This window comes from Pleurodeles waltl, chromosome 4_2 (genome assembly GCF_031143425.1).
Source record: "Pleurodeles waltl isolate 20211129_DDA chromosome 4_2, aPleWal1.hap1.20221129, whole genome shotgun sequence".
Classification (NCBI taxonomy): Eukaryota; Metazoa; Chordata; class Amphibia; order Caudata; family Salamandridae; genus Pleurodeles; species Pleurodeles waltl.
The window spans coordinates 26,150,381-26,175,421 of NC_090443.1; the positions used below are offsets into that span (position 1 = coordinate 26,150,381).

The 25,041-nt window shown below is 46.0% G+C and overlaps 1 protein-coding gene across 4 annotated transcripts in view; it reads right to left on the reverse strand.

The window, feature by feature from the left end:
* RFX1 (regulatory factor X1) overlaps positions 1 to 25,041 on the reverse strand; it is a 788,791-nt gene that overhangs the window by 287,978 nt on the left and 475,772 nt on the right. For all 4 annotated transcript variants that reach the window (XM_069230453.1, XM_069230451.1, XM_069230454.1 and 1 more), the window contains one exon: positions 16,858 to 16,967. In XM_069230453.1, the coding sequence (XP_069086554.1) occupies positions 16,858 to 16,967 (110 nt within the window). The remainder of the gene's footprint in view (positions 1 to 16,857; positions 16,968 to 25,041) is intronic.

Below are 25,041 nucleotides of genomic sequence, written 5' to 3' on the forward strand. Positions count from 1 at the left end.
TGGTTGGTTGTAAAAGACCAGGCACCACGGTAACAATTTCTTTGAAACCGCTCTGTGTTGCAGGGTCTCAAAGATCACGGATGAGGAGGTTGAAGGTTCAGGGACCTCAATATTTAGCTTTTGTGCTCCCCTGAGAAGCACCTCGTTAAAGGTTGTGATATCGTCCACCGGGGAAACTCGAGCTGGTGCAGAATCTGTTAGAGTCGGGGAGTACTCTCTTACTGAAGACCCCGATGATGACCAAGAAGGAGACCTTCTGCGACGGCATGACCGTGATCTAGATCTTCTCTGGGAGCGTGACCTGCTCCAAGATGTTGTAGCGGAGCGTCGATGCCTAGTGGCCGACTGGCGAGACGCAGAACGGGCCCGTCCTGCCCGCGCTGTTGGCGATGGTGTTCTCGGGAGAGAAGCCGAAGGGGAGTACATCCTCGAGTATTGCGAGTCTGGAGAGGCAGTAGTTCTATTAAGGCTCTCCAAACACCTTGGCGACAAGTTGATGGGCGAGACATGCCCAGACGATGCGGCTCTCGACCGCCCAGATGAACCACTCCTTATGGAGACCACCGGAGTTGTTGCAGTGGTCTTGTCTGCCGGCGGTAGCCGACGTTCTTCTCCTTGTAAGACAGGCAAAACCTGTGCCTCAGGATCCTCCCAGAAGAAGCCAGAAAAAAGAACTGACCTAACTGTGAACCAACTGTCACCTCTCCTTCACCCCTGAGGCATGGTGGGATACTGGAGGTGTTCAGGGTCTTAAAGGCACGGTGCCAGAATTTTATGGTTCTCCTGTGTTAACCTGCATGCAGCCTATTGGCTAATAATGCTCCTTTCTTTTCAATGTAGTTTTTTCTCTTTTTTTCACTGATGTTGCTACTGCTTCTTTCCCTGGGCCCAGCTAGGGGGCTTTGGAAAGTTTTTTCTCATATTGTAATTTTGAAAAGGCCTGTTTAAAAAAAACAAAAAACAAAAAAAAAGAACTTCATAGAAATAAAGCATTTTAGCCTGTTTATGAATATAGTCTGCATTGCTGTTATACACATGTATATATGAGTTTAGTATGAACAAATTTCTACTAAAAATGCTATATATATATTTTTCGTGCATATTTCATACTTTTATATGTGTGTATTTTATGTATGCTCCGGGGTCCACGCAAGGGCGGGAATATTCAATGTTTATGACTATTGATGAGGATCCCCTGGAAGAGAAGTAAAGAACAAGTTACTTACCTTCGGTAACGCTTTTTCTGGTGGATACACTAACTACCTGTGGATTCCTCACCTTATGAATTCGATCCTTGCGCCAGCATCCGACGGAAAGCCTTCTTCCTAGCTGTCTACGTAGACGAGGACGTCATAGTGGCACGGCTCCACGTGACTCCGTCTGACGTCAACGTGCCAATAAGAGGTCCTCGTCGGCGTACTGACGTCAGTTTCAGCTCTTTTTTTTTTTCGTGCCTTTACGGCTAACAGGTGTAAACCGACCATGAAAATTGATATTATATATAAATATATACGAACACAAAAATCTTGTCCATTGAAACCATATATTTACATTATCACCTTAAATACATGAATATACAAGAATATATAGATATATATATATATATATATATACACAAATATATAAATATAAGAAGAAATATTAATCCAAAAACTGCAAGATAAGAGTGTAACCAGGCAGGCAACGGGGAGGAGGGAGGGACCGTGAGGAATCCACAGGTAGTTAGTGTATCCACCAGAAAAAGCGTTACCGGAGGTAAGTAACTTGTTCTTCTGATGGATACAACTACCTGTGGATTCCTCACCTTATGAATAGAGTCCCAAGCAGTACCGCACTCGGTGGTGGGTGCTCGCCTGATTACACTAAGAAATCTTGCAATACTGAGCGAGCAAAATGACCGTCCCTCCTCATCTCAGAGTCTAAACAATAATGTTTCACGAAAGTATGGAGGGACGCCCAAGTTGCTGCTTTACATATGTCTAATAACGGAACTCCTCTCGCTAGGGCCAAGGATGCAGACTTAGCCCTAGTAGAGTGGGCCCTGATACCTTCAGGAGGGACTTTTTTCGCCAGAGAGTAACAAATCTTAATACACAAGATGACCCACCTGGAGAGTGTTCTTTTCTGGACCGCTCTGCCCTTTCGCTGTCCAGCATACCCAACAAACAGTTGATCATCTAAGCGAAAGTCCTTAGTCCTCTCTAGGTAAAAACTCAGGGCCCTCTTAGGGTCCAACCTATGGAGCCTCTCTTCCTCTTTAGACGGGTGGGGAGGAGGGTAAAACGCAGGTAGAGTGATAATTTGCCCTATATGAAAAGGGGTGACAACTTTCGGCAGAAAAGCAGCCCTGGTTTTTGGAACCACTTTATCAGGGAAAAACGTGGTAAAAGGAGGCTTATCGGAAAGTGCCTGAAGCTCTCCAATCCTCCTGGCAGAATTGATTGCTATTAAGAAAACGGTCTTAAAGACTAAAAACCTCAATGGACACGAATGCATGGGCTCGAAAGGCGAACCCATTAAGAATGTCAAAACAAGATTTAAGTCCCACTGAGGCATGTGAAAGGGAGTAGGAGGAAATCTATTCACCAAACCCTTAAGGAACCTGTTTACAACTGGAGACTTAAATAAAGATGGCTGGTCCGGAAGGCAAAGAAACGCCGACAGAGCCGCCAAATAACCCTTAACTGTAGCTATCGCACAGCCTTTCTTAGCCAGACTAAGAGCAAACAAAAGTACATCTGAAAGGTGGGCTTTTAAGGGATCTTTTTGGTTCTCTCCACACCAAAGCACACATTTTTCCCATCTACCGGCATAAATCAATTTAGTGGAGTGTCGCCTGGACGATAGTATAACATCCACTACATCCGGTGGGAGAGAAAAGGAACTCAGGTTGCCCCGTTCAATCTCCAGGCATGAAGGTGCAGGCTCTGGAGGTGGGGGTTTAGAACCTGCCCCTGCGGCTGCGAGAGGAGGTCTGCCCTGAGCAGGAGACGGAGCGGAGGGCACTGAGAGAGTTGAAGCAGGTCTGTATACCATACCCTTCTTGGCCAGTCCGGTGCCACCAAGATGACTTGGGCCCGGTCTTGACAAACCTTCCTCAAAATCCGAGGAATCAAGGGTATGGGGGGAAACGCGTAAAGCAACTGGCCGCTCCAGGACATCTGAAACGCGTCCCCCAACGCCCCTTGCATCGGATACTGGAGGCTGCAAAATAACGGGCAATGCGCGTTCTCTCGAGTGGTGAATAAATCCACCTGAGGAGTACCCCACATCCCGAAGATGTGGAGGACTAGATTCGGATGGAGATGCCACTCGTGATCTACTGAGAAGTGATGACTGAGACCGTCCGCTCGTACATTCAGCACCCCGGCCAAATGATTTGCTATCAAGCAAATCTGATGGTCCTGAGCCCAGGACCAGAATCGCAGGGCTTCTCTGCAGAGAAGGTACGACCCTACTCCTCCCTGCTTGTTTATATACCACATCGCGGTAGAGTTGTCTGTTAAGATCTGAACTGACCGACCGCGAAGGGAAGGGAGGAAGGCCTTCAGCGCCAAACGTACCGCCCACAACTCCAACAGATTGATATGCAACATCTGTTCCGCTGGAGACCAATGACTCTTGATCTCCAGGTCCCCCAGATGAGCTCCCCACCCTAGAGTGGAAGCATACGAAATCACTGTGGTCACTGGAGGAGGCAGTGAAAACGGTTTCCCTTGAGAAAGGCTGCCGTCCTCTGCCCACCAAAGAAGATCCGCTACAGCGTCCTTGGAGATCTTTATTGAATCCCTGAGATCCCCCTTGTGCTGGAACCACTGTCTGCGGAGGCACCACTGAAGAGCCCTCATACGCCAGCGAGCATGAGTGACCAACAGAATGCAAGAAGCAAACAGACCTAGCAGGCGTAAGACCTTGAGGACTGGAACTGCCGCTCCAATTTGAAACAACGGAATCAGTGCCTGAATGTTCCGAACCCGCTGAGGCGGGGGGTAGGCCCCAAACTTTGTTGTGTCCAGTACTGGCCCTACGAACAGGAGGCGTTGAGAGGGCTCTAGGTGAGATTTGGGCACATTTACAGAAAAACCCAGATCGAACAACAACTGGGTTGTCATTCGCAGATGAGACAACACAAGCTCTGGAGACTTGGCTTTGATCAACCAATCGTCCAGGTAGGGAAAAACTGCTACCTCCCTCCTTCTGAGATGTACTGCAACAACTGACATCACCTTCGTGAAAACCCGAGGTGCTGAAGTAAGTCCAAAAGGAAGGACAGCAAACTGGTAGTGTTGCGATTCGACCACAAAACTGAGATACTTCCTGTGCGACTTGATTATGGGAACATGAAAGTACGGGTCCTGCAAGTCGACAGACACCATCCAGTCTCCTTCATTCAACGCCAATAGCACCTGCGCTAGGGTCAGCATTTTGAATTTTCCCTGCTTGAGGAACAAATTCAAAATCCTCAAGTCTAGGATCGGCCGCAACCGTCCGTCTACTTTGGGAATAGGAAATATCTTGAATAACACCCCTGACCCCTTTCCTGCAACAGCACCAACTCTATAGCGCCCTTTGCCAACATGGTGACAACCTCCTGTTGCAACAACAGAAGGTGGTCTTCTGAACAAAAGGAGGGACGGGGGAAAGGGAGGAGGGAACTCCTGAAAGGGGAGAGCATAGCCCTTTTCTACAATTCCTAGCACCCACGAGTCCGTTGTAATTGACCTCAATTTCTGCAGAAAAAGACTCAATCTTCCCCCTACAGGAGAAGTATGGATGATAAAGTGGGGAAAACTAGGGCTGCTTCTGCTGTTGTCCACCAGAGGAGGATGAAGAAGAAGAGAGCTGCTGGGCTGGACCTCTAGCCCTACCCCTACCCCGCCCTCTAATGGCACGATAGGGCGGATTGGCAGGTTGCTGGGCATAAGGCTGACCTTCGAAAGGCAGAACCTCGAATGAACCCTCGAAACCTACGAAAAGGTCTATAAGGCGTTGTAGTAGAGGACTGGAACCCCAGGGACTTAGCTGTAGCCCGACAGTCCTTAAACCGTTCAAGGGCAGAGTCTGCCTTATCCCCAAACAGATTTTCCCCGTCAAAAGGTGGGTCCATCAAGGTGGATTGTACATCTGATGAGAAACCAGAGGACCTTAACCAGGCATGCCTCCTTGTAGCCACCGATGTTCCCATGGCCATGGCAATGGAATCGGAGGTATCCAGACCAGATTGTATAATCTGCTGTGCAGCAGCTTGAGCATCCAAGAAAAGGGACCCAAACGATATCTGCATCTCCTGAGGCAGATCCCTTGCCATTTCCTTAGCAAAGTCCATTAGGGCATGGATGTATCTGCCTAGCACACAGGTGGAATTAGTCGCTTTAAGGGCCATGCTGCAGGAAGAAAAAATCTTCTTTGAAGATTGTTCCATTCTCTTGGATTCCCTATCAGTCGGAACTCCAGGGAATGTTCCAGGGGCAGTCTTTGCAGAACATGACGCCTGAACTACCAAGCTCTCCGGAGTCGGGTGACAAGATAGAAAAACCGGATCTCCTGGGGCACTTCTATGTCTCCTCGCCACTGCTCTATTTACAGCAGGAGATGACACTGGCCTTTTCCACAAGTCCAAAATAGGCTCAGTCAAAGCCTCATTGAAAGGCAGCAAAGGGTCAGCACTGGACGAAGAGGGATGAAGTACCTCTGTGAGCAGGTTATTTTTTACTTCTGCCACGGACAAAGGCAAATCCAGATACTCAGCTGCCTTTCTCACCCCTGCATGGAAGGAAGCGGCCTCTTCAGTAAACTCCCCCGGAGACGCAATGTCCCACTCCGGGGAAGTATCCAAACCACTTGCAGTGGCAAGACCCTGGAAGTCATCAGAAGGCTCGATCTCGCCTTCCTCAAGCTGTCTGTATTCCTCCTCCTCCAGAAGTCTCAATGCCTTCCTCCGAGATCTAAGATGTGTTTCCAAGGCCGGAGTCGACATAGAATCCATCGATACCGATGATCTCGCCTCCCGAACAGGGCCAGGAAGGCTCCTAGGTTCCACCGGCACCGGTGCCGGCACCGACACGAAGTCGGCTGATGACCTTCTCGAAGTCGAATGGCCAGAAGGTGATGGAGCTGGTCTGGATGGAGACAACAACGACGCCGGATGGTGCGGAGAAGGAGTCGGTTGACATGCAGGCGGATCCACAGTCACAAGTGGAGGACTCCTGCCAGGGGAGACCCTAGGCGCCGAACCACCAGTCTCTGTAGGGAAGAAGGGCATGAATGGAGCAGCCCTGTACGACGCCGGTGAGCCCAAATTGAATGCCAATGGCCCCGTGGGACCAGCCGGTGCACCAGCAGGGGCCAAGGACTGAAAGACAGTATAAATCGCATTCAAAAATGCAGCCGGATCCGTCCCTGGTGTCGGGAAAGCCGGGTACTGTTGTGCAGAAGTCTGCTGAACATCAGGATCCCTCGGCGCCGGCGAAAAGTGAGGGCTACATCGAGTGACCTCAAAAACTGAAGGCGCCGGTGACAACTCCGGTCTCTCCTGCTGAGGCGTGACAGTAGGACTCATCTCCCATGTCTTCTGGCGTCGTGAAGAACGAGACCTCGACCTCGATCGGCTCCGCTCTGAACAGCGCCGAGAGTCATGACGGCGCCGAGAGTCATGATGACGCTGCTTCTTATGCTTTTTGGGAGAAGCGTGGGAGGAATCCTTTTTATGTCCCTTCTTCTTTGCTTTAGCTAAGAAGAGCTTCGCCTCGCGCTCCTTCACAGCTTTTGGATTCATGCTGTGACACGAAGAGCAACCTTCTACATCATGTTCGGAACTAAGGCACCAAATACAGTCCGAGTGGGGGTCGGTCACTGACATCTGACCCCCGCATTCTCTACACGGCTTGAAGCCGGACTTCTTCGGAGGCGACCTTGTAACCTTCAAAAATCGTTACAGTTATCAACGAGCCAGGAAGAAAAACCGTTGGCGTCAAAGGCAAGGAAAAAGGAAAAACTGACGTCAGTACGCCGACGAGGACCTCTTATTGGCACGTTGACGTCAGACAGAGTCACGTGGAGCCGTGCCATTATGACGTCCTCGTCGACGTAGACAGCTAGGAAGAAGACTTTCCGTCGTATGCTGGCGCAAGGATCAAATTCATAAGGTGAGGAATCCACAGGTAGTTGTATCCATCAGAACATTACTTCTCTTTCAGGGGATCTCCACTGATAGTCATAAGCACTGAATAGAGTAGCAAGGCCATCCCTACCAAGAGTGGTGGAAAGCACAGAGGTACGATCAGACGGCCACATTAAGCCTACACATTTCTTTGGGAGGCCTGTCCTACTTGAGCATCTGCTCTAGCATCTGAGCCCAAACAATAATGTTTAGTAAACCTGTGAATGGAACTCCACGTAGCCACTTTGCAAATTTCGGCCATAGGAACATTTCTTATCAAAGCGGCAGAAGCCGCTTTTACCCACAGTACACTGAGTTTTAGGTCTAGCGGACAAAGGATCTGATTTAGATCTTGGAAGACAGGGTTACTCTGTCATAATCATGAAGACTATCCCGTCCGGCATATTACAATTCCATTATATCCTATGGAAATTGTAATACAGCAGATGGAATAACCATAACATTTGTGACAGAGTAATCCGTCCGCCAAGATCTAAATCAGCTCATAAGTCTTATTAGCTTTTTGGTAGCATAGTAGGATGCAAGATAGTAGCCATCGGGAGATGGATTGTTTGGTAGTAGCAAGGCTTGTGCGAAGTGTGGACTGGGCCACAGTTTACAAACAATCGGTCTGATTTACGTATGTCTCTTGTTTTATCCAAACGTCTAGGAAATGGAGAGCTCTTTCAGTAGGTGTGGAAGGATGCTGAAAGAAAGTTGATAAGGAAATAGTCTGATTGACGTGAAAATCCAAAATGACTTTAGGAAGAAATTTCAGGTGATTCCTCATCACTACTTGTTGGAGTGAAAAATGGTTTATGGTTCGCGAGAACACAATGCCTGGATTTTGCTATCCCTATGTGTTGATGTGATCACTACAAGCAAAACAGTTTTTCATGAGATGATGCATTGAAAATTTGTGAATGGGTTCAAAAGGGTCCTGCAGGAGGCATGAGGGAACTATATCGAGCTCCCAGGGAGGAGGAGGACGCCTAATGGAATAAACAAAACGTTTTCAACCCTTGTAAGAAATCCTTGATAATAGGAGTTTTGAAAAAAGAGGTTTGTGAAAGACATTTTCTGTAGGCAGTAAGAGTTTCCAAATGAACTTTTCTGAAAGAGAAATGTAGGCTAGATTTAGCCAAATGAAGTAAGTATAGAAGAATGACATCTTCTTGGCAGGTGGTTGGGTCCAAATTCTTATTAGAACACCAGATGCAAAATCTCCTCCACCTGAATAAATAAGCTGAATGAGTTGACTGTTGTTTAACCTTCTTGAGAACGTTCGTGCATTCTTGCAGAAGGTTCAGGTGCCCATCCTGAATTAGCTAAGGAGCCATGCTGTCAAATTCGTAGAATAGAGATTGAGGCGAACTATCTGCCCTCCGAGTTACGTGTGGAGATCCGGACTCACTTTTTGGCATTGTTACCCCACTTTTTGCCTGCTGTCAGTGTGTTTTGACTATGTTCACTGGGATCCTACTAACCAGTACCTCAGCCACTGTGCTCTCTTCCTCTAGATTTAGTTGCTTAGCACTTAGCACACCCCACAATTGGTATAATGGTGCTCCCACACGAGTCCCTAATATATGGTACTTAGGTACCCAGGGCATTAGGGCAGCAGGGGTTCCCCATGGGCTGCAGCATGTAAGTGCCACACATGGGAGCCCATGCAAAATGTGTCTGCAGGCCTACCCTTGCAGCCTGCGTGAAAAGGTGCATGCACCCTTTCACCACAGGTCACTGAACCAGGTCACTGTAAGTCACCCCTATGGCAGGCCCTTCTATCCCAGAGGGCAGGGTGCAGGTACCTGTGTGTGAGGGCATACCTCCATGAGCAGAGGTGTCCCCACGAACTCCAGCTACACTTTCAGGACTTCGTGAGTGTGAGGACGCCTTTTTATGTGTGTTCTGGACATAGGTCACTACCTATGTCCAGCTACATAATGGTAACTCCGAACCTGGGCATGTTTGGTATCAAACATGTCGGAATCATACCCCAATACTGGGAGCTCCTTAGAGGCCCCCCAGCATTGCTCCTACCAACCTTCTGGGGTTTTCTGGGCAGCCCCTACTAACTCCAACTCCATTACTCTGGACTTCGTAAGTGCGGGGAAGCCACCATGTATTGGACACAGGTCACTACCTATGTCCAGCTACATAATGGTCACCCGGAACCTGGGCATGTTTGGCATCAAACATGTGGGAATCATACCACAATACTGTTGCCAGTATTGGTTGTCTGATTCCATGTGCTCTGGGGGTTCCTTAGAGGACCCCCAGCACTGCTCCTACTAGTCTTCTGGGGTTTTCCGGGCACCCTACCCTGCTGTCACGCCTTCGACAGGTTTCTGCCCTCCTGCTGCTTGACCAGCTTAAGCAGAGGAAGGCAGAACAAAGAATTTCCTTTGGGAGAGGGAGGTAACACCCTCTCCCTTGGAAATAGGTGTTATATGGCTTGGGAGGGGTAGCCTCCCAAAGTCACTGGTATGCTGTGAAGGGCATATATGGTGTCCTACTTGCATAAACTGGTTTGCATCAGTCCAGGGAGCCGTGGTCGCTACTCTGGCGCGAAACTGGCCAATGGAACCACTGTCCTGTCCATCACCACCCTAGGAGTGGTGCCCAGAGCTCCTTCAGGTGGCCACTTGATTCTGCCATCTTGAATCCAAGGTGGGCAGAGGCCCCTGTGAGCATTTGAGTGGCCAGGTAAGGCAGGTGACGTCACAGCCCCCTCCTGATAGGTGGCCACCATGCTAGGTGACCATTCCCCCCTGCCTGGGCTATTTAGGGGCTCCCTGATGAGTCGGTCCTCAGATTCATTGTGCAAGGTTCCAGCAGGACTCCTCTGCATCGTTTACTTCATCTTCTGGCCACTGGGACTGCAAGTGGACCCTTCAGGAACCAACAATCTGCAAGTTCATCGACGACTCAGCTCTGCAACATTGTTTCTCCAGCTTCTTCCAGCAAATACAACATTTCCCCAGCTGTGCATCCTCTGAGGGCGACGGGTCTTCAGCCTGCACAAGAAGTAAGAAGGAATCTTCCTGGAGTGAAGGAGTCACTCCCCTGCATCCGCAGACACCAACTGCAACAACGACCAGCTGCGTGGATCTTCTCCCCTCCAGAGCTGCGTGGATCCTGCATCACAGGTGGTGGTCTGGAGTAGTCCTCTGGGTCTTCTCTGCCAGCTGTCCAATTTTGGTGAAGGTAAGCCCTTGCCTTCCCACGCAGGGCAGTACCCCCGTGCTCCATGACTCTTGCAGCTACCAAGGCTTGTTTGTTCCTCCTCCAAGGGACCTTCAGGCTCTGTGTAGTCACGGCTCCCAGCACTACTTCTTGTAAAGCACAGACCCCTGCCGGCTGCTCCAGCGATGTGGGACTCCTCTTCAGGTGTGCTGAATGGGCCTCACTGTGACTCCTGTGACTGCTGCCAGTGGGTCACCTGTGGGGGCTGCCTCCTCTTCTTGTGACTCTCCCAGCTGCTGAGGGTCACCTCGGACTCCCCTCCTGGTCCTCTTCAGCCTTGCAAAACCACCTTCACCGACTCTTGCATTTGCCAAGATGTACTGGTGGTTTTCTAGCACCACTGACTGACTGCATCGCGACCGCAGACGTGGGACATCACTTTCATCAATCACTTCTGGAGCTCCTCTCCTGCTCCTGTGCTGCACTGCTGACTTTCTTCATCCACTGTCGACCTGGTCCTGCATCCACAGAAGGATGGGCAGTGGCTCCTCCCACAGCCAGACACTCCAACTCGGACTGATCTTGGTCGCCTTCTTTTGCAGGTCCTCTTCTGCTAGCATCCACCTTTGGATTCTTCCAGTCTTGTCTGGGTCTTGCACAGTCCTTTTCCAAAGTCCTCCTGCTGGTTTTGGAGAAAACCAGGTACTTACCTCTTCTTTCCTGGTTGCTGGGGGGCACCCTGGTACTTACCTCTTGGGGTTCCTTGTTCCTCCAACTCCCCTCTACTGATTCCACTTCCTTGGGTGGGGAATGCCTTTCACATACCACATTTTTTGTATATGGTTTGGCCATCCCCCAGGGCCATCACTATTTGCTACTGCTTTTACCAATGCCTATTACTTTCTATGCTATTTCCTGATTATTAATGTGTATGTACTAGTGTATTTAATTACCTCCAGTTGGGGTGTTGCCTATACAGTATTTTAGTATTTTTGTTACCATAATAAAGTACCTTTATTTTTGTAACACTGTGTAGTTCTTTCCGTGTTTGAAAGTGCTGCGTCCTACAGATGCTCTGACCGGTGAAGAAGGTCCACGAACCACCATTTATGTGTCCACTTAGCAATCAAGATCATTACAGCTCTGGACTATGACAGTTTGATGAGAACTGACAGGATCAGGGGAATCGTAGGAAAGGCGTAGATAAATTTGCAGGACTAGTCGATCCATACAGCATTCCCCAGTGTCCCTGGCTGGATGACCCTCAAGGTGAAGCCTGGGCATTTTATGTTTTATGTGGCGGCGAACAAGTCAATTTGTGCAGGGCCCCACAGCCTGAAGATGTTTTGCAGGACGAGGCATCTGTTATTATGGTCTGGGAAGGGACATCCTGATGAAATGGCATCCCTTGAAGCAGATACGATGGAAAGCACCACCATTTGGGAGACTGTATTGCCTGGGTGGAAAGTGTGATCCTGCCCTCCTAACTGCCCGTGAATTGGTGCCACTGATAACTGAGACATTCCTGAAGAGTACGCATGTGCAGATGGGCATTCAGAGCTAGAAAGGTATCTGAAGCCATGGAGGTGAAAGGACCTGACGCTGTCCTCATTGTGTGGTGAGAGGCTTTCATGAGAGAGAGTGACACTTCAGACAGATTGATAACAGTCTCTTCTCGGAAAGGCACACTCTTGCTTGACTGATGTAGATGAAGGCCAAAAATAATGCAGTGTCTGAACTGGAGTAGGCGTTTATTTGCTGTGATTGATATGCAGCCCTAATCATTGGAGGAGATTACTTGTCCGTTGTTAAAGCAGACAGGCTTCCTGAGGAGTAGATGCCTTGACGAGACAAACATCTAAGTAGGGGCAGACAAAAACTCCATGCTTCCTGAGGTGGGCAGCTACCACTGGCATGCACTTCAAGAAAGTTCTGAAGGCTGATTTGAGGACAAACAAAAGCACTTTGTACTGGTAATGACCTTGACTCACGACAAACCTCAAGAATTTGCTATGCTTTTTGGCTACTGGTATGTAACAGTAAGCATCTTGGAGGTCTATTGTGCAGAGCCAGTCTCCCTGGTGTAACCGGGGATGCATCTGATGCAGTGCCAGAATTTGAAATTGTTCTTGTTGAGTCCACTTGTTGGCCAATTTTCGGCTTCTAGAGAAGGATGTTGACCTCTGAGTGAAGCATCTGCAGATGTTGATTGGATGGTTTTGGTGGTATATTTGGAAGAGGACTGGTGAACTTGAGACAAAATCCATTCCGAACAATATTTGTTACCCAGCTGTTATTTGTGATGGATTGCCACTCTGTCAGAAAATGAGAAATACTAACCCCTATCAGAGTGGGTAGCGGAAGAGGGGGAAAGAAAGATTCATGACTTGGTGCCTGTTGTAGGCTTCGCACGCCTCCTCCCGAGCGGGCTGTTGAGTGGCTCTCCCTCCACTCTAGGTTGCTGCTGCTGTTGTTGTTGGTAAGGTCTCTGCTGTTGAGACTGCTGTCGACCTTGGTACCAGTGAAGGGTCTGAACCCTCTGAGGGGGAAACCACCACTGGCAGGGCTTGTAGGCCTTTGTTGTTCCTTTTGTTTTTTCAAGGTCAACTGCCTTAAGTCTCCATTTCTGATTTCATGCAGGCCATCTTGTTGTCTGTGTGACAGCCAAAGAGAATGTGGATCCCAAGAATGGCACATTAAGGATCAGTTGTTGTGATTCATGCTTGAAGACCATGAAACAGAGCCATGAATGTCACCACAATGCCACCATGTGACGGTACTCGTGTGCCGCTAGCAGTGATGAACTGGACGCAGCACTGATGACCTGATTGGAGACCATCAATCATCTCCTCATTTACAACCTCAACAAAGTCCTCCCTTTTGTCTCTGGTTCATCTTCAAATTTCTGTCAGGAGTCCCATAAGGCCCTGTCACACCTGCCCAGAAGAGCTGATGCACTAGCTGCCTTCATAGTGGTAGTATCTATACCACATGCCTTGCGGTCCACTTAATCCAGCTTCTTATTCTCCTTGTCCAGTGGTACAGTAGACGGAGTTGTAGAGTGATGTTTATTAGCCGCTAAGATGACTACAAAATCCGCAGGTGGGTCGGATCAGAGTAACAGTGGATCCTAACCTGGAGGCCTGTATTTCTCCTGTAGCATTGATGGAGCTGCTTTAGCTGAGGCTGGAGCGAGGAACAGATCCATCACTCGTTGCAACAGACCCGGAACCAAAGGAAGGTTGAGGCCTTGATGCTGATTGGTGACGAAGTGTCTCAAAAATGATCGAGAACATCGGGATATTCAGTTTCACAGCTCCTCTCACCAGGGCCTCCTGGAATGTAGTGACACTATCCACTGGAGAAACCCATGGTTGTGAAAAATTCGACAATGTTGGTGGATATCTTCCTGTGCTAGAAGGGAAGGTAGAGTGGTAGGATTGATGTCTAGACCTTGTCTGTGATGTTGATCCAAAACCTAGATTCAGGATGATGGTGAGAGAGCCAGGAAGATGGCCTAGATGAAGGGCACTGGGACATTTGGAGATGTCTGGAATGGTAGCGAGTTCTCAAACACAATAGTTGTGGAGAAACTCTAGGCCTCGGAAGAGGGGCGTCCCCATATGGAGGAAGTGATGTTGGCATTGGTGGAAGCAGTGCCAGCAGAGGAGGTGGTGGTGGTGCAGGAGATGAAGGTGGAGGAGTAGGAGAGTCTGATAGTTGTATTGGAGATGAAGGAGAATAAAATCTGGAGTACTCTGAGTGAGGAGATGTGTCCCCGTTTTCTTCCTTCTGCATGTCTTGATGTTTTCGACGTCTACCTATTCCTCAACATCAACCTTTTCCTATGCCTTGAAGTCAACACACTCCTTGACGTCCAAGTCCTTTTGTGCCTTGACGTTGAAGCTGACGTCAACCTACCCTGTCTCAACATCGATCTTCGCCTCCTCTTCGATTTCGACCCTGCCCTCGAAAGAGAACAAGCTGATGCTGTACCTTGTCTCAACATGGATCTTCTCAATATCGACCTGGAACACTGTTGTTTCTGGGCAGAACTCTTTTTGGACTTTTCATGCCTGGGGTCCTCAGAGGAAGGTGGAAGAGCCCTGGTAGAGGACTGACCCTCTCCTCGCTCTCTTGACATCCCACCTTCAGACTGCACCTGTTGCCTGCGTCATTCTTCCGTGCCATGAAGGCAAATTTTCTCAGTTTCTCTCAGGGTGTGCATTGAAAACTTTCTGCAGTGCTGCCAGTTGTCAGGAACATGGCTCTCAGGAAGTCAGATAATGCAGACGTCGTGAGGGTCTGACTTGGACTTCTTTCTCCCAAAAGCAGGACACTTTTCAAATAAAGATGGCATTTTATTTTACTAAATACCACAAATTCCTGTCCGAAAAACACAGAAAATGCAAGGGACAGTTGGAAATCGTCAAAGTAGTTGTCAGAAACATCTACTTGAGATTTTTGAAGAGAAAAAAGCCAAGAAGGCTGAGCTCAGTGCTAAGATCCTGTCACCAGGAGCCAGAAAAAAGAACTGAAGCAACTGCCACCTGCTGTGCATGATGGGATACTGGTGGTCTTTGGGTCCTTAAAGGCACAGACACTGTTTTTACACTCACTTAATGGCAGCCTATAGGAATACACTGCCCTTCTATCCTTCATCTTTCTACTTTAAAAAAAGGGTGTGTAAAAGAGATAAGGTGTCTACAAAAGTATTGGTCTTTAATTTTCAGGAATATGGGTTTCTTTACCATTTTTTATTATAACCTGAAGAACTTGGTCATTGTAGCCTTCCTTATAGGCTGTATAAGGTTCTTACCTTAATATTTTCTAGAGGCCTTCCTGAAGAAAAACGAATGTCTAGACTTAAGAAAATGTACTATAGAAAAGAACTCCTGGATCCCCGCACGTGGAGAGACTATTCAGTGCTTATGACTATCAATGGCGATCCCTTGAGAGAGAACCAGAGGTACCATAAAACCTCATTGTGGTTTTGGAAGTGTCAAATATAACTGAACGTTCATAAAAAAGGAGCTGAAGCCCTGATGTTAAGCCTCCCTGCCACACAGTGATTCACCTTGTAGAATGAGACTACAGTGCCCACTGGCGAACGTCTATGAGGTGGAGATTCTTGTAAAAAGCACTCATCTGACGAGGAAGAGGTATTAATTGTTAGGAGGAATACACAATCAAGATGTCCTTTCCTATAAAACTATTTCCCTTGAGTGATGAGCGTTGTGACTCCTTTTCCTCACCAGTTCTTCTTCTGAGGAATGATGATGCAGATGGATTTTCTTTTTTGTTTATCCTGATCAGGTCTCTTTGCTGAAGTAGTAGGCGCTGTTGGATAAGTAATAGACAATACAAGTGATGGAACCACAAAACACACCACTTAAGTGAGAGACAATGTTGTGGAACCAGATGACCCCCTTTAACATCTGGGCGGTAGCAAGTCATTCTCTTCTGCTGTATTGGACTGGGAAATCATTGGTTATTGGAAAAGCCATCTCTTTAGTGAAGTGTTGAGGCTCTGGAGAAGGCGAGACATGTAAGATATGCCTTCAGGATCTGAACTTCTCACTAGAGGTCAGCATTCAACCTCTCAGCATCACAGAGCTTACAGGTTGACCTCTGGTTGACTCTGATGCACTCGATATCGACACAGACCTAATGGGAATAGAGTACTATAAGCTATAAAGAGGTTACTACCACTCATAGCATTCAATGCATTGATGTTGACAGTATTCACATTAAATAACAGTGCCTTGACCTTGACTTAGAAGGCGAATGCTGTTGACACGAGGCGCAGCCTGAATGTATATTAGAAAATGTTGCCTCCTACAAGTATGTTTTCATTGTCAAAATATTTTTAAAATGCCATGGAACCTGCATTGGCACATATACAGACATACTCTGTTATGCATGGACATGGGAGAGACTCCCATGACTAAAACATTATTTCACTCACCATCTCATGTGCTAATTTCTTTTCTTTACAGGAGACAAGAATGAGCAGTTGATGAAGTACCCATTTTGGTGAATTGGTACTTATACCGAGTAGTGGAGGTGTATCTATGATTACTGATATTCAAATTTCTTACAGGAGTGACGTAGAATTCATTAATTTTACTATATAGTGGGGAGCTTCCAGTTGTACTCAAACTGTGTAAGTACGATCCACGATTGGTACTCATGCCATGTGTTTGGGGGTGGCTAAAATTAGTGATCACAGAATCGCAAAGAGTCACAAATCAGAAGACAGACTTGGGTCTGCAACTGTATTCTCAAGACCAGTGCAAGTAGGTACTCAAACTCAGAGCTCAAGACCATACCAATTGAAACACAGCCCTACACAAATCTTTGTAAAATAACATTATCAGATACTATGTAGGAGCATGGGTCTAAGATTGATATTCATTGTGTGTAGAAGGGTCTAGAACAGATATTCAGATTGTAAACGATTAGTATTCACACCACACAGGTGATCTCCAGTGACTGTTGGTACTCACATCGTGGAAGCAGTGTTCTCATTGGGCTGGTTAGCGTTGTATCTCCAGAATGTCTTCCACAGAGTCTCCACCAGTGTAAACTGAAGGTTTATCATCACATCAACGATAGCCTGGAAGAGACATTGAGGTCAAGTTTCAGGAGGTTGAAGCAAACAGACTGTTCTTTCAATCTCCTTAGCATAAGCGTTAGCTTCAACTGGGAGAAAGGCTGATGGACCAGCACTACTGTTCCAGAGTGCAGGCTCCAATACCCTGAAGATGGTAAGTTGTAAAAAAGGGTAATACTAAGATACAGCAAAAGGGAGAAGAAAGCGCAGGTTTCTAAAAAGTCATACCATGGAATGGCCTCTTTCAGTCTCTAGAACACAGGTTTCAGTTCTGGCCAGAAGCCCCAGAATTCAAGTACCGCGAGGCAAGTTCTTTCATAAAATCAGACTGGATGAGATGGTGGGTTATGTGCTCAGCTATCACAAAAGGAGGATGTCACTGGTCATGTATAAGGGGACAAGGCTCTATCATCAACTTGAACACAGCCTCCACCTAGGGTCACTAATGTAATGTACCAATGGGAAGGCTCTTTTATGGAATACAAACAGTTGAAAAGGGGAAAGGGTATATTTGAGTGATTTTTACGGAACCCAAGCAATGGGATTCTACAGAAAAAATGGTTACTTACTTGTAATCCTAGTACTGCATCATAACGAACTACTCTGAAATCCTAAACATTAGAATAATTTGACACTGTGTGGGGACCATTAAACATCTTTCATAAATTATTTCTAAAGACAGTATACAAATTTAACATGTCCAAAGGAACCATCATACCTGGGGACCTGTGACTGGCCTGTGAGATAAATGGTAGGCTGATTTTGGGAGGGCCCTCAATGACAAAAAATGGGGCAAAGTGTTAGTGTATCCCACTAAGGTGTCAAGGAAGGATAATTCACTGACCTGTAATTCTAGTTACCTTCCAGGGGAATCCTCCTCAAAGTCATAAGCACTGAATATTCCCACCTATGTGCAGCGACCCCAGAGTACATATCAAATATATATTATTATATATATGTATAGCATAAAAATTGGACCTAAAAATTTCAGAAACATATATATATATATATATATATACATACACACATACACACACTCACACATATATTTACATACATCTATGCAGCCTATATTAAAAGCTAAAAACACCCAATGTGCATTGAGTTTTTCTTTGAAAACATCTCACCAGACCCAAGCATTTCTGTAAAGCAGAAAAGAGAAAGCACAAAATGCAAACTCGGCCTTTATTGAAGAGAAAGCTACAAGGAAATGCACAGGCATTGTTAGCTAAAAGGCTGCATTAAAAGCATAGCAAGTCAATACTGGCACCATGCTTTTAGGAACTCCATGATCTCTAGTATCCCATCATGCCCCAAAGGTGACAGTTAGGTCAGTACTTTTTATCGTGATATGAAGAAAAGAACACAGCCATGTATGAATTGCTGCATGCAAGATTTTTATGAGGATCCCCTGGAACAGAACTAGGATTACCAGTAAGTAATTTATCCTGCTCTTCCAGGGGATCCTCATCAATAGTCATAAGCACTAAATAAAGTAGCAAGCCAATCCCACACCCCTGCTGACACATCAAAAGCAAGCACAAACAACAATCATTATCATCAAGATAGGTTTCTTAAGGAGGCCTGCCCTACTTGAGTGTATGTCTTAGGTCTGAATCTAGACAGTAATGTCTTGTAAAAGTATGTACAAATCTCCAAGTAGCAGCTTTTCAGATTTTTGAGACGGGAACACTGTTTAGTAGGGCTGCTGTTGCTGCTTTGCCCCATGCAGAATCAGCTTTGGGCCTGACAAGTAAGTGCTGGTTGGCTAACTGGTAGGTGAATAGAAAACAAGAAATTATCCATCTAGAAATGGTCTGCTTAGATGCAGCAATGCCTGTCCCCACAGGGCCATAGTTAACCAACAGGTGGTCATATTGTCTGATATCTTTGGTCTTGTCCAGATAGAATTTCGGTACCCTCTAAAGAGTGTAACACCCTTTTTGCTGGTATGGAGGGATTAGGGAAAAATGTAGGAAGTGAAATTGTCTGATTATTGAGGAAATCAGACACCACGTTTGGGAGAAAACTCAGATGAGTTCTCATCACCACCCTATTGGCATGGAACACAACATAAGGCTCTTTAAAACAAAGAGTTTGAATCTCGATCACTCTGTGTGCCGAACTGATGGCTACCAGGAAAGCTGTTTTCCCGGTAAAGTGTTGCAAGGATGTTTTGTATATTGGTTTGAAAGGTGGGCCCATGAGCTTTAAAGGCACCACATTCAATTCCCAAGGAGGAGAAGGGTTGCGAATGGGTGAAAACACATTTTTCAGACCCTCTAAAAATCCTTTACTACAGATATCTGGAAGAATGATCTTTGTGTAGGAGACTTTCTTTTCTGTAAGCAGTAATCACTGCTAGGTGTACCTTAATAGAGGTAAATTGTAGCCCATATTTTGCTAAATGGAGGAGATAAGGTAACATTACTTCTTCCTGACCTAGGATGGGATGGAAACCCACACACACGTAAAATCTTTTCCATTTAAAAAGGTAAGAACGCCTGTTTGATGGTATTCTGGACTCTCTAAGAATGTTCATGCACTCCTGCAAGAGATCTAAAATGTCCATACTGGAGGGATTCAGAAGCCATACTATCAAGCTCAGCGAGGGAAGAATGGGATGGAAAGTCTTCCCTCTGAACTTGTGGAGGAGATCCAGTCTGCATGGCAACCTCTTGTGTGGTGTTTGACAGGTGGTGGAGATCTGGGTACCACCTCTGGCGGGACCATTCTGGGTCTATCAGGATCATTCTAGTCCTTGCTCTGTACATTTTGTTGATGACTGCTGGGATCAATGGAATGGGTGGAGAGGCGTAAAGAAATGTCCTGGACCAGTCTATCAAAAGGGCATTCACCATTGTTCCTGGTCGGTAGGACATGGAGGCGAAGTCTAGGCATCTTTTGTAGCTTTTATCCGCAAACAGGTCGATTTGTGGTTACTCCCATTCCTGAAAGATGTCTTAAGCAACGTCCTTGTTTAGAATCCAGGCATGAGGTTTTGCGAAGTTACAACTTAGAGAGTCTGCTTGAGTGTTTTGTGCCCCGGGAAGGTGAATGGCAGAGATTGTTAAGCCACTGGCCAGTAGCCACTTTCAGATGGCAGTGCTTCCAGCGATAGACGACAGGAGTGAGTTCCTCCTTGTTTAATTAGATAATGCATTGTGGTCGTGTTGTCTGTTTGTATGAGGACATAATTTGTCTTTATGGATAGATTAAAGGACTTCAGGGCTAGATGGACTGCTCTGAGTTCCAGCATGTTTATGTGACACAGCTGCTCCGTGTCTGACCAACAGTCTTGAATTTGTAGCGAGCCGATGTGAGCTCCCCAACCCTGGAGGGAAGCATCCATGATAAGAGTACATATAGGAGTTCATGGTGAAAGGGGACTCCTCCCATAAGGTGTTGACTCTGCATCCACCATTTGAGCGACTCTGACATCTTGTGACAGGACCACTTTGTCCTCCCAGAGGTTTGAAGACTGAGACCACTGATGTTCCAGAGCTTCTTTTAGAGGCCTCATGTGTAATCTGGCAGTAGGAACAACAAAGATGCAAGCGGCCATCAACTCCAGCATTGACGCCACTTGCCTGGCCGATGGACATGGAGTGTGGAGAAGAGTATGACATTTTGTGTTGATTGAGGATAACCTCTCCCAAGGATAAGCTCTTGCATGTTTTATGTCCAGAGTCGCTCCCAGGTAGTGCAGTGTTTGCGTCAGTATTTGTGTGGACTCTTTGAAGATTACTTGTAAGCCCACGTTTTGCAAGCTCTTGCAGCAGATGTGATAATGCTCTTGTGCAAGCCCTATAGAGGAGCTTTTGATCAACCAGTCGTCTAAGTATGGGTAGAATAATATTTGCTTCCTTCGCAGGAATGCTGCAACTACTGCCATTCATTTAGAGAATGTGCAAGGTGCTGTCTTATGCCAGGAGGGGAGTACCTTGTACTGAAAGTGCTTGGATGCTACTTTGAAGCCTAGAAATTTCTAATGTTTCCTGATTAGCGGAATGCGGAAGTAAGCATCTTGGAGATCGATGCCACACATCCAGTCCCCCTGATGGAGTTGGGGGTTGATCTGATGAAGTGCTAACATCTTGGACCTTTTTTCCTTACCAGGAAATAATGAGCGTTTGGAGCAGAATGTTTATTTTGTTTTGCAATAAGGCTTGTTGATGACACAATGTCTTCTTCTGTGGTACGGCAGGAGGAGAGGAATTGAATTAGAGTGAGTAACCATTCTGAACAAATGCAAACATTCCCTTTGTTGAAGAGAAAACGGCAAGGAACTGCACAGGCATTGTTAGCCAATAGGCTGCATTAAAGGCATATCAAGAGAATACTAGCACCATGCCTTTAAGAACTCCATGACCTCCAGTATCCTATCATGCCCCAAAGGGGACAGTTAGGTGACAGGTTAGTTCTTTTTTCCGCCTCCTTCTGTGGGGGTCCTGGAGTGCTGAGCTCTACAGTTTTTGACAATTTTGTCAAAAATGATCTTCAGAACTATAACATTATCACTTTATTCGACATTTTTAAGTGTGTACTTAACACTATTTGTCTGACTGAAAAGTATTTTTTTTTATCAGTCACATTATGCCATCTCTTTTTTCATCAAGTGCCCTTCATGTGGCAAAACCACGGCTCAATCTGATCCGTGCTCAGTGTGCATTGTTTGTCTTCCTTCTTCTCATCGTACAGAAACATGTTACCACTGTCGGAAGTGTTCTAAAAGAATTGTGAAGAACAGGGAGAAGATTAAGCTGCACGTCCTTCGGGATAGAGGAAAAGCTATACCCCTTGTCTTAGACACCTTATACAAATTCTCTTCTGTTTAAAAGAGTAAGACTTCCCTTACGAAATCCATTCAATCTTGTGGCAGATTCAAACGTTCATATTGCCTGAGTGCAGGAGCCATGCAGCTAAATTCAATTTTGTCAGACTTGGATGACATATTTGGCCCTCTTGTTTTTTCAACGGGTTCGATTTTGCACGGCCTCTTGTATGGGGCAGAGACATTTGCAGAAGGACCGTGAAGAACAAAATGACTCAACTTTGGTGATGCTCCTTTTGCTAACACTGCCATACATTTAGAAAAGAACCTTGGGGCTCACTTCAGACCAAATGTGTAGACACAAAATTAGTAAAGTGTCTCACTCTGAAGCAGACACAAATTAGGTAGGTCTTGCAGATAGGGATGTGCAATTAAGCATCCTTAGGCCTACTGATGCCAACCAGTCTCCTCTTTCGAAATGAGGACACATTTGATGGAGAGCCACCATTCAAAATGTTTCCCTTTCACCCCAGTTATTGATATTTATGAGATCCACGATGTGATGAAATTATAAGTTCTGATTATTGTTCTGTACCAAGAAACATCGAAATTGATTTTCTTTATTTCCACTTTGGCTTCAAGACGGTATCATCTTTCTTTTGTGTCAGAAGGCACATGTGTACAGGCTTTGACATATTCAGTGGAATGAAAGGAGTTACAGAAAGGAATATAATTTTGTAACCAGATTTCATAATATTTAGCATCTTTTTCGTCTGTGTTTTCTTATCTTCTGCCACAAGAAAAGCCCTGCTTTTCTGAGATTTTGTTTCGCTGAAAAAAAACGTTTTTGCAACTATTGCTCTTGTTTTGTAACTGTTGCTGACTTTTTCTAAAAGGAAATATGAGCATCTTTTTGCCTTTCCAATAACCCTTTTACTAAACTTTTGGAAACCTCTTTCTTTTTTCCTAAACTAACACATTTTAATGTTTCCAATTCTGTTCCCATGCACTGGAGTTTATCACTGACACAAGAATCCCAAAGAGTAGATCCAGAAAATGGTATGCATACGATTTTTGTTGCGTCTAAGGAGTCTTAGCCAGAATGTGTCTCAAACAGGTATCATGACAGATAGCACATGCTCCCAAATCTGAGAAATTCTTAGCTATACGGACGGTCTAGTCTGATGTGATCAAATCCTCTTGAAGGATTATTTTCATGACCTACCAAATCTCTTCAAAAACATGGTCAAGAAAACAGACTTTTGAGTTTCATATTTCTCTGTTATTATGGTACAGTTGTGCAGTGGAATTTGCAACTCTAAGGGCTGTGGTGGAAGTCACACCTACTTTCTTTTCAAGCAAGTCTATTTAATTATTTTTCCAGGTGTAGATGATTATGTTTATCAGGAAGCATTGAAGCATTGCCTGGCAGCAGACACTACCAATGAATCAAAGTGGAGAGAGGATCACATTCTTGATTTTGTGCTTGACGGTGGTGAATGGTTTTTATAGATGCAGATGTCAGAAATGTATGGAGAGTGGGTTCTACAAGAGCTGGAACCCCATGAACCCATAAACCACGCTTGAGGTTTTGGGAGTAGAGTCTCAAAGATAACAAACATTTCATAAACAGGAGGCGATGCTTCAATATTCAGTTTCCCAGCAGTCATGCTGATCAATGACACAACACTATCTACTGGTGATAAGATAGGAGGTGATGAGTCTGGAGATCTGACAAGAGACACCATTCATGTTAGATCCTGAAGATCAGATATTTCTCAGAGGGTTGTGAGATCTGCTATGCCTGTTGGACCTTCTCTCTCTAAAGCACATAGAATTATGATCATACTATTTTGCTTTGCTTGTTCATTCTGTGCTGTACTGTGATGGCTATGTCTCTTCCTTTTTTTGCAAAGCTGAATTAGGAAGCCCAAAGGTCTGTCACCCACATGAGGCAGTGGTGAAGATGCAGATAGATCCACTGGGCCTCTAGATGTCTTAGAGTCATCCTATACCAATGTAACTGGGAAGAGTTCATCTGTAAACGGTTGCGGCTCCAGAGATGATGGGACATTCAAGATAAACCTCCAATATCTCGCCTTCTTGCTAGACGCAGGTGTCTAGCCACTCAACACCATAGGAGTGAAAGAAGAATGCTTCATAGGCCATGACACTGAGAAAAATCTGACTAAAAGTGAATCAAACTAACAGAGGGGGGGGGAGGGACTTCTGAAATCCTCAACATCAGTTGCCTGGGTGTTGACAAACTTGATGCTGACTGTTAATAATGAGTGCTACAACTTTGTATGCCCTCAACATCAACTCAGAGTGGAAGGCCGGTGACTTGAGGAATGGCCTATGGGTCCTGATGGGGAATCAGACCTGGTCACACCAGAGGCTGAAGAGACAGAAAACTCACTTACCCCTCAAAAACCGGTGAACAGTGAGGTAGAGCGCCCAACTTCTATCCGCTTTGCAATGAGACCCTAAGGTGCCTTAAAGGCATTTTCTAGACCTATTTTAAACCACATGATGGAATAAGAATCCGGGAAGCAGAAGATACACTGTGTTCGACCTTCCAGGATTTCTGTCCACCACACAAGGGACACCTGTCAAACAGATGGTGTAGTGCTAAAAAAAGAGGTGAGAAAAGAAACACCTCATAGGCAGAATCAGGTTAGATGGGCACTTATTGCAAAAAAGTGCAGGAAAACAAAGCAGACTCCAAAAGAAGTCAAGAAAGCAGATGTAAGTCTCGGGGTTTCAGTCAAAAACAGCCCTAGAAAGGCTACAGAGTTCTCTGGTATGATGGGAGAAGACAAACAGCTGCTTCACTGACCCTGCAGTGCATGATGGGAAGGCTGGCTGACTCTTGAGTTTCTTAAATATGCCATGTCTAACTGTCAGTGTGTGCCCAGCCCAGGAGAGATTGACTTTTCCCTAAATTACAGTGTTTCAAAAAGAAGGCAGTTCAGTGTTGTTTGCATTCAAAGAACAAGTTACTTATCTTCGGTAACGTTCTTTCTGGTGCTTACTCCATCCAACCACAGATTCCTTACCTGTAGGATATCCTCATGCATCTAACTGGATCTGGAAGATTTTTATCAGCATGCACACCTGTAATTGCATCATGGGGCTCCACATCAACCTTGTTCCACCCCAGAAGTGAAGGGGTGGCATATAAGCACCACACTAGTGTGCTGATGTCAGTTTCTTTCTTTGCACTGTCTGCGCCTCAGACGCAGAACTCACAAACCAATTATCAGTGCCAGTGTGTACAGCTCTAATTTTGGATCCTTATTA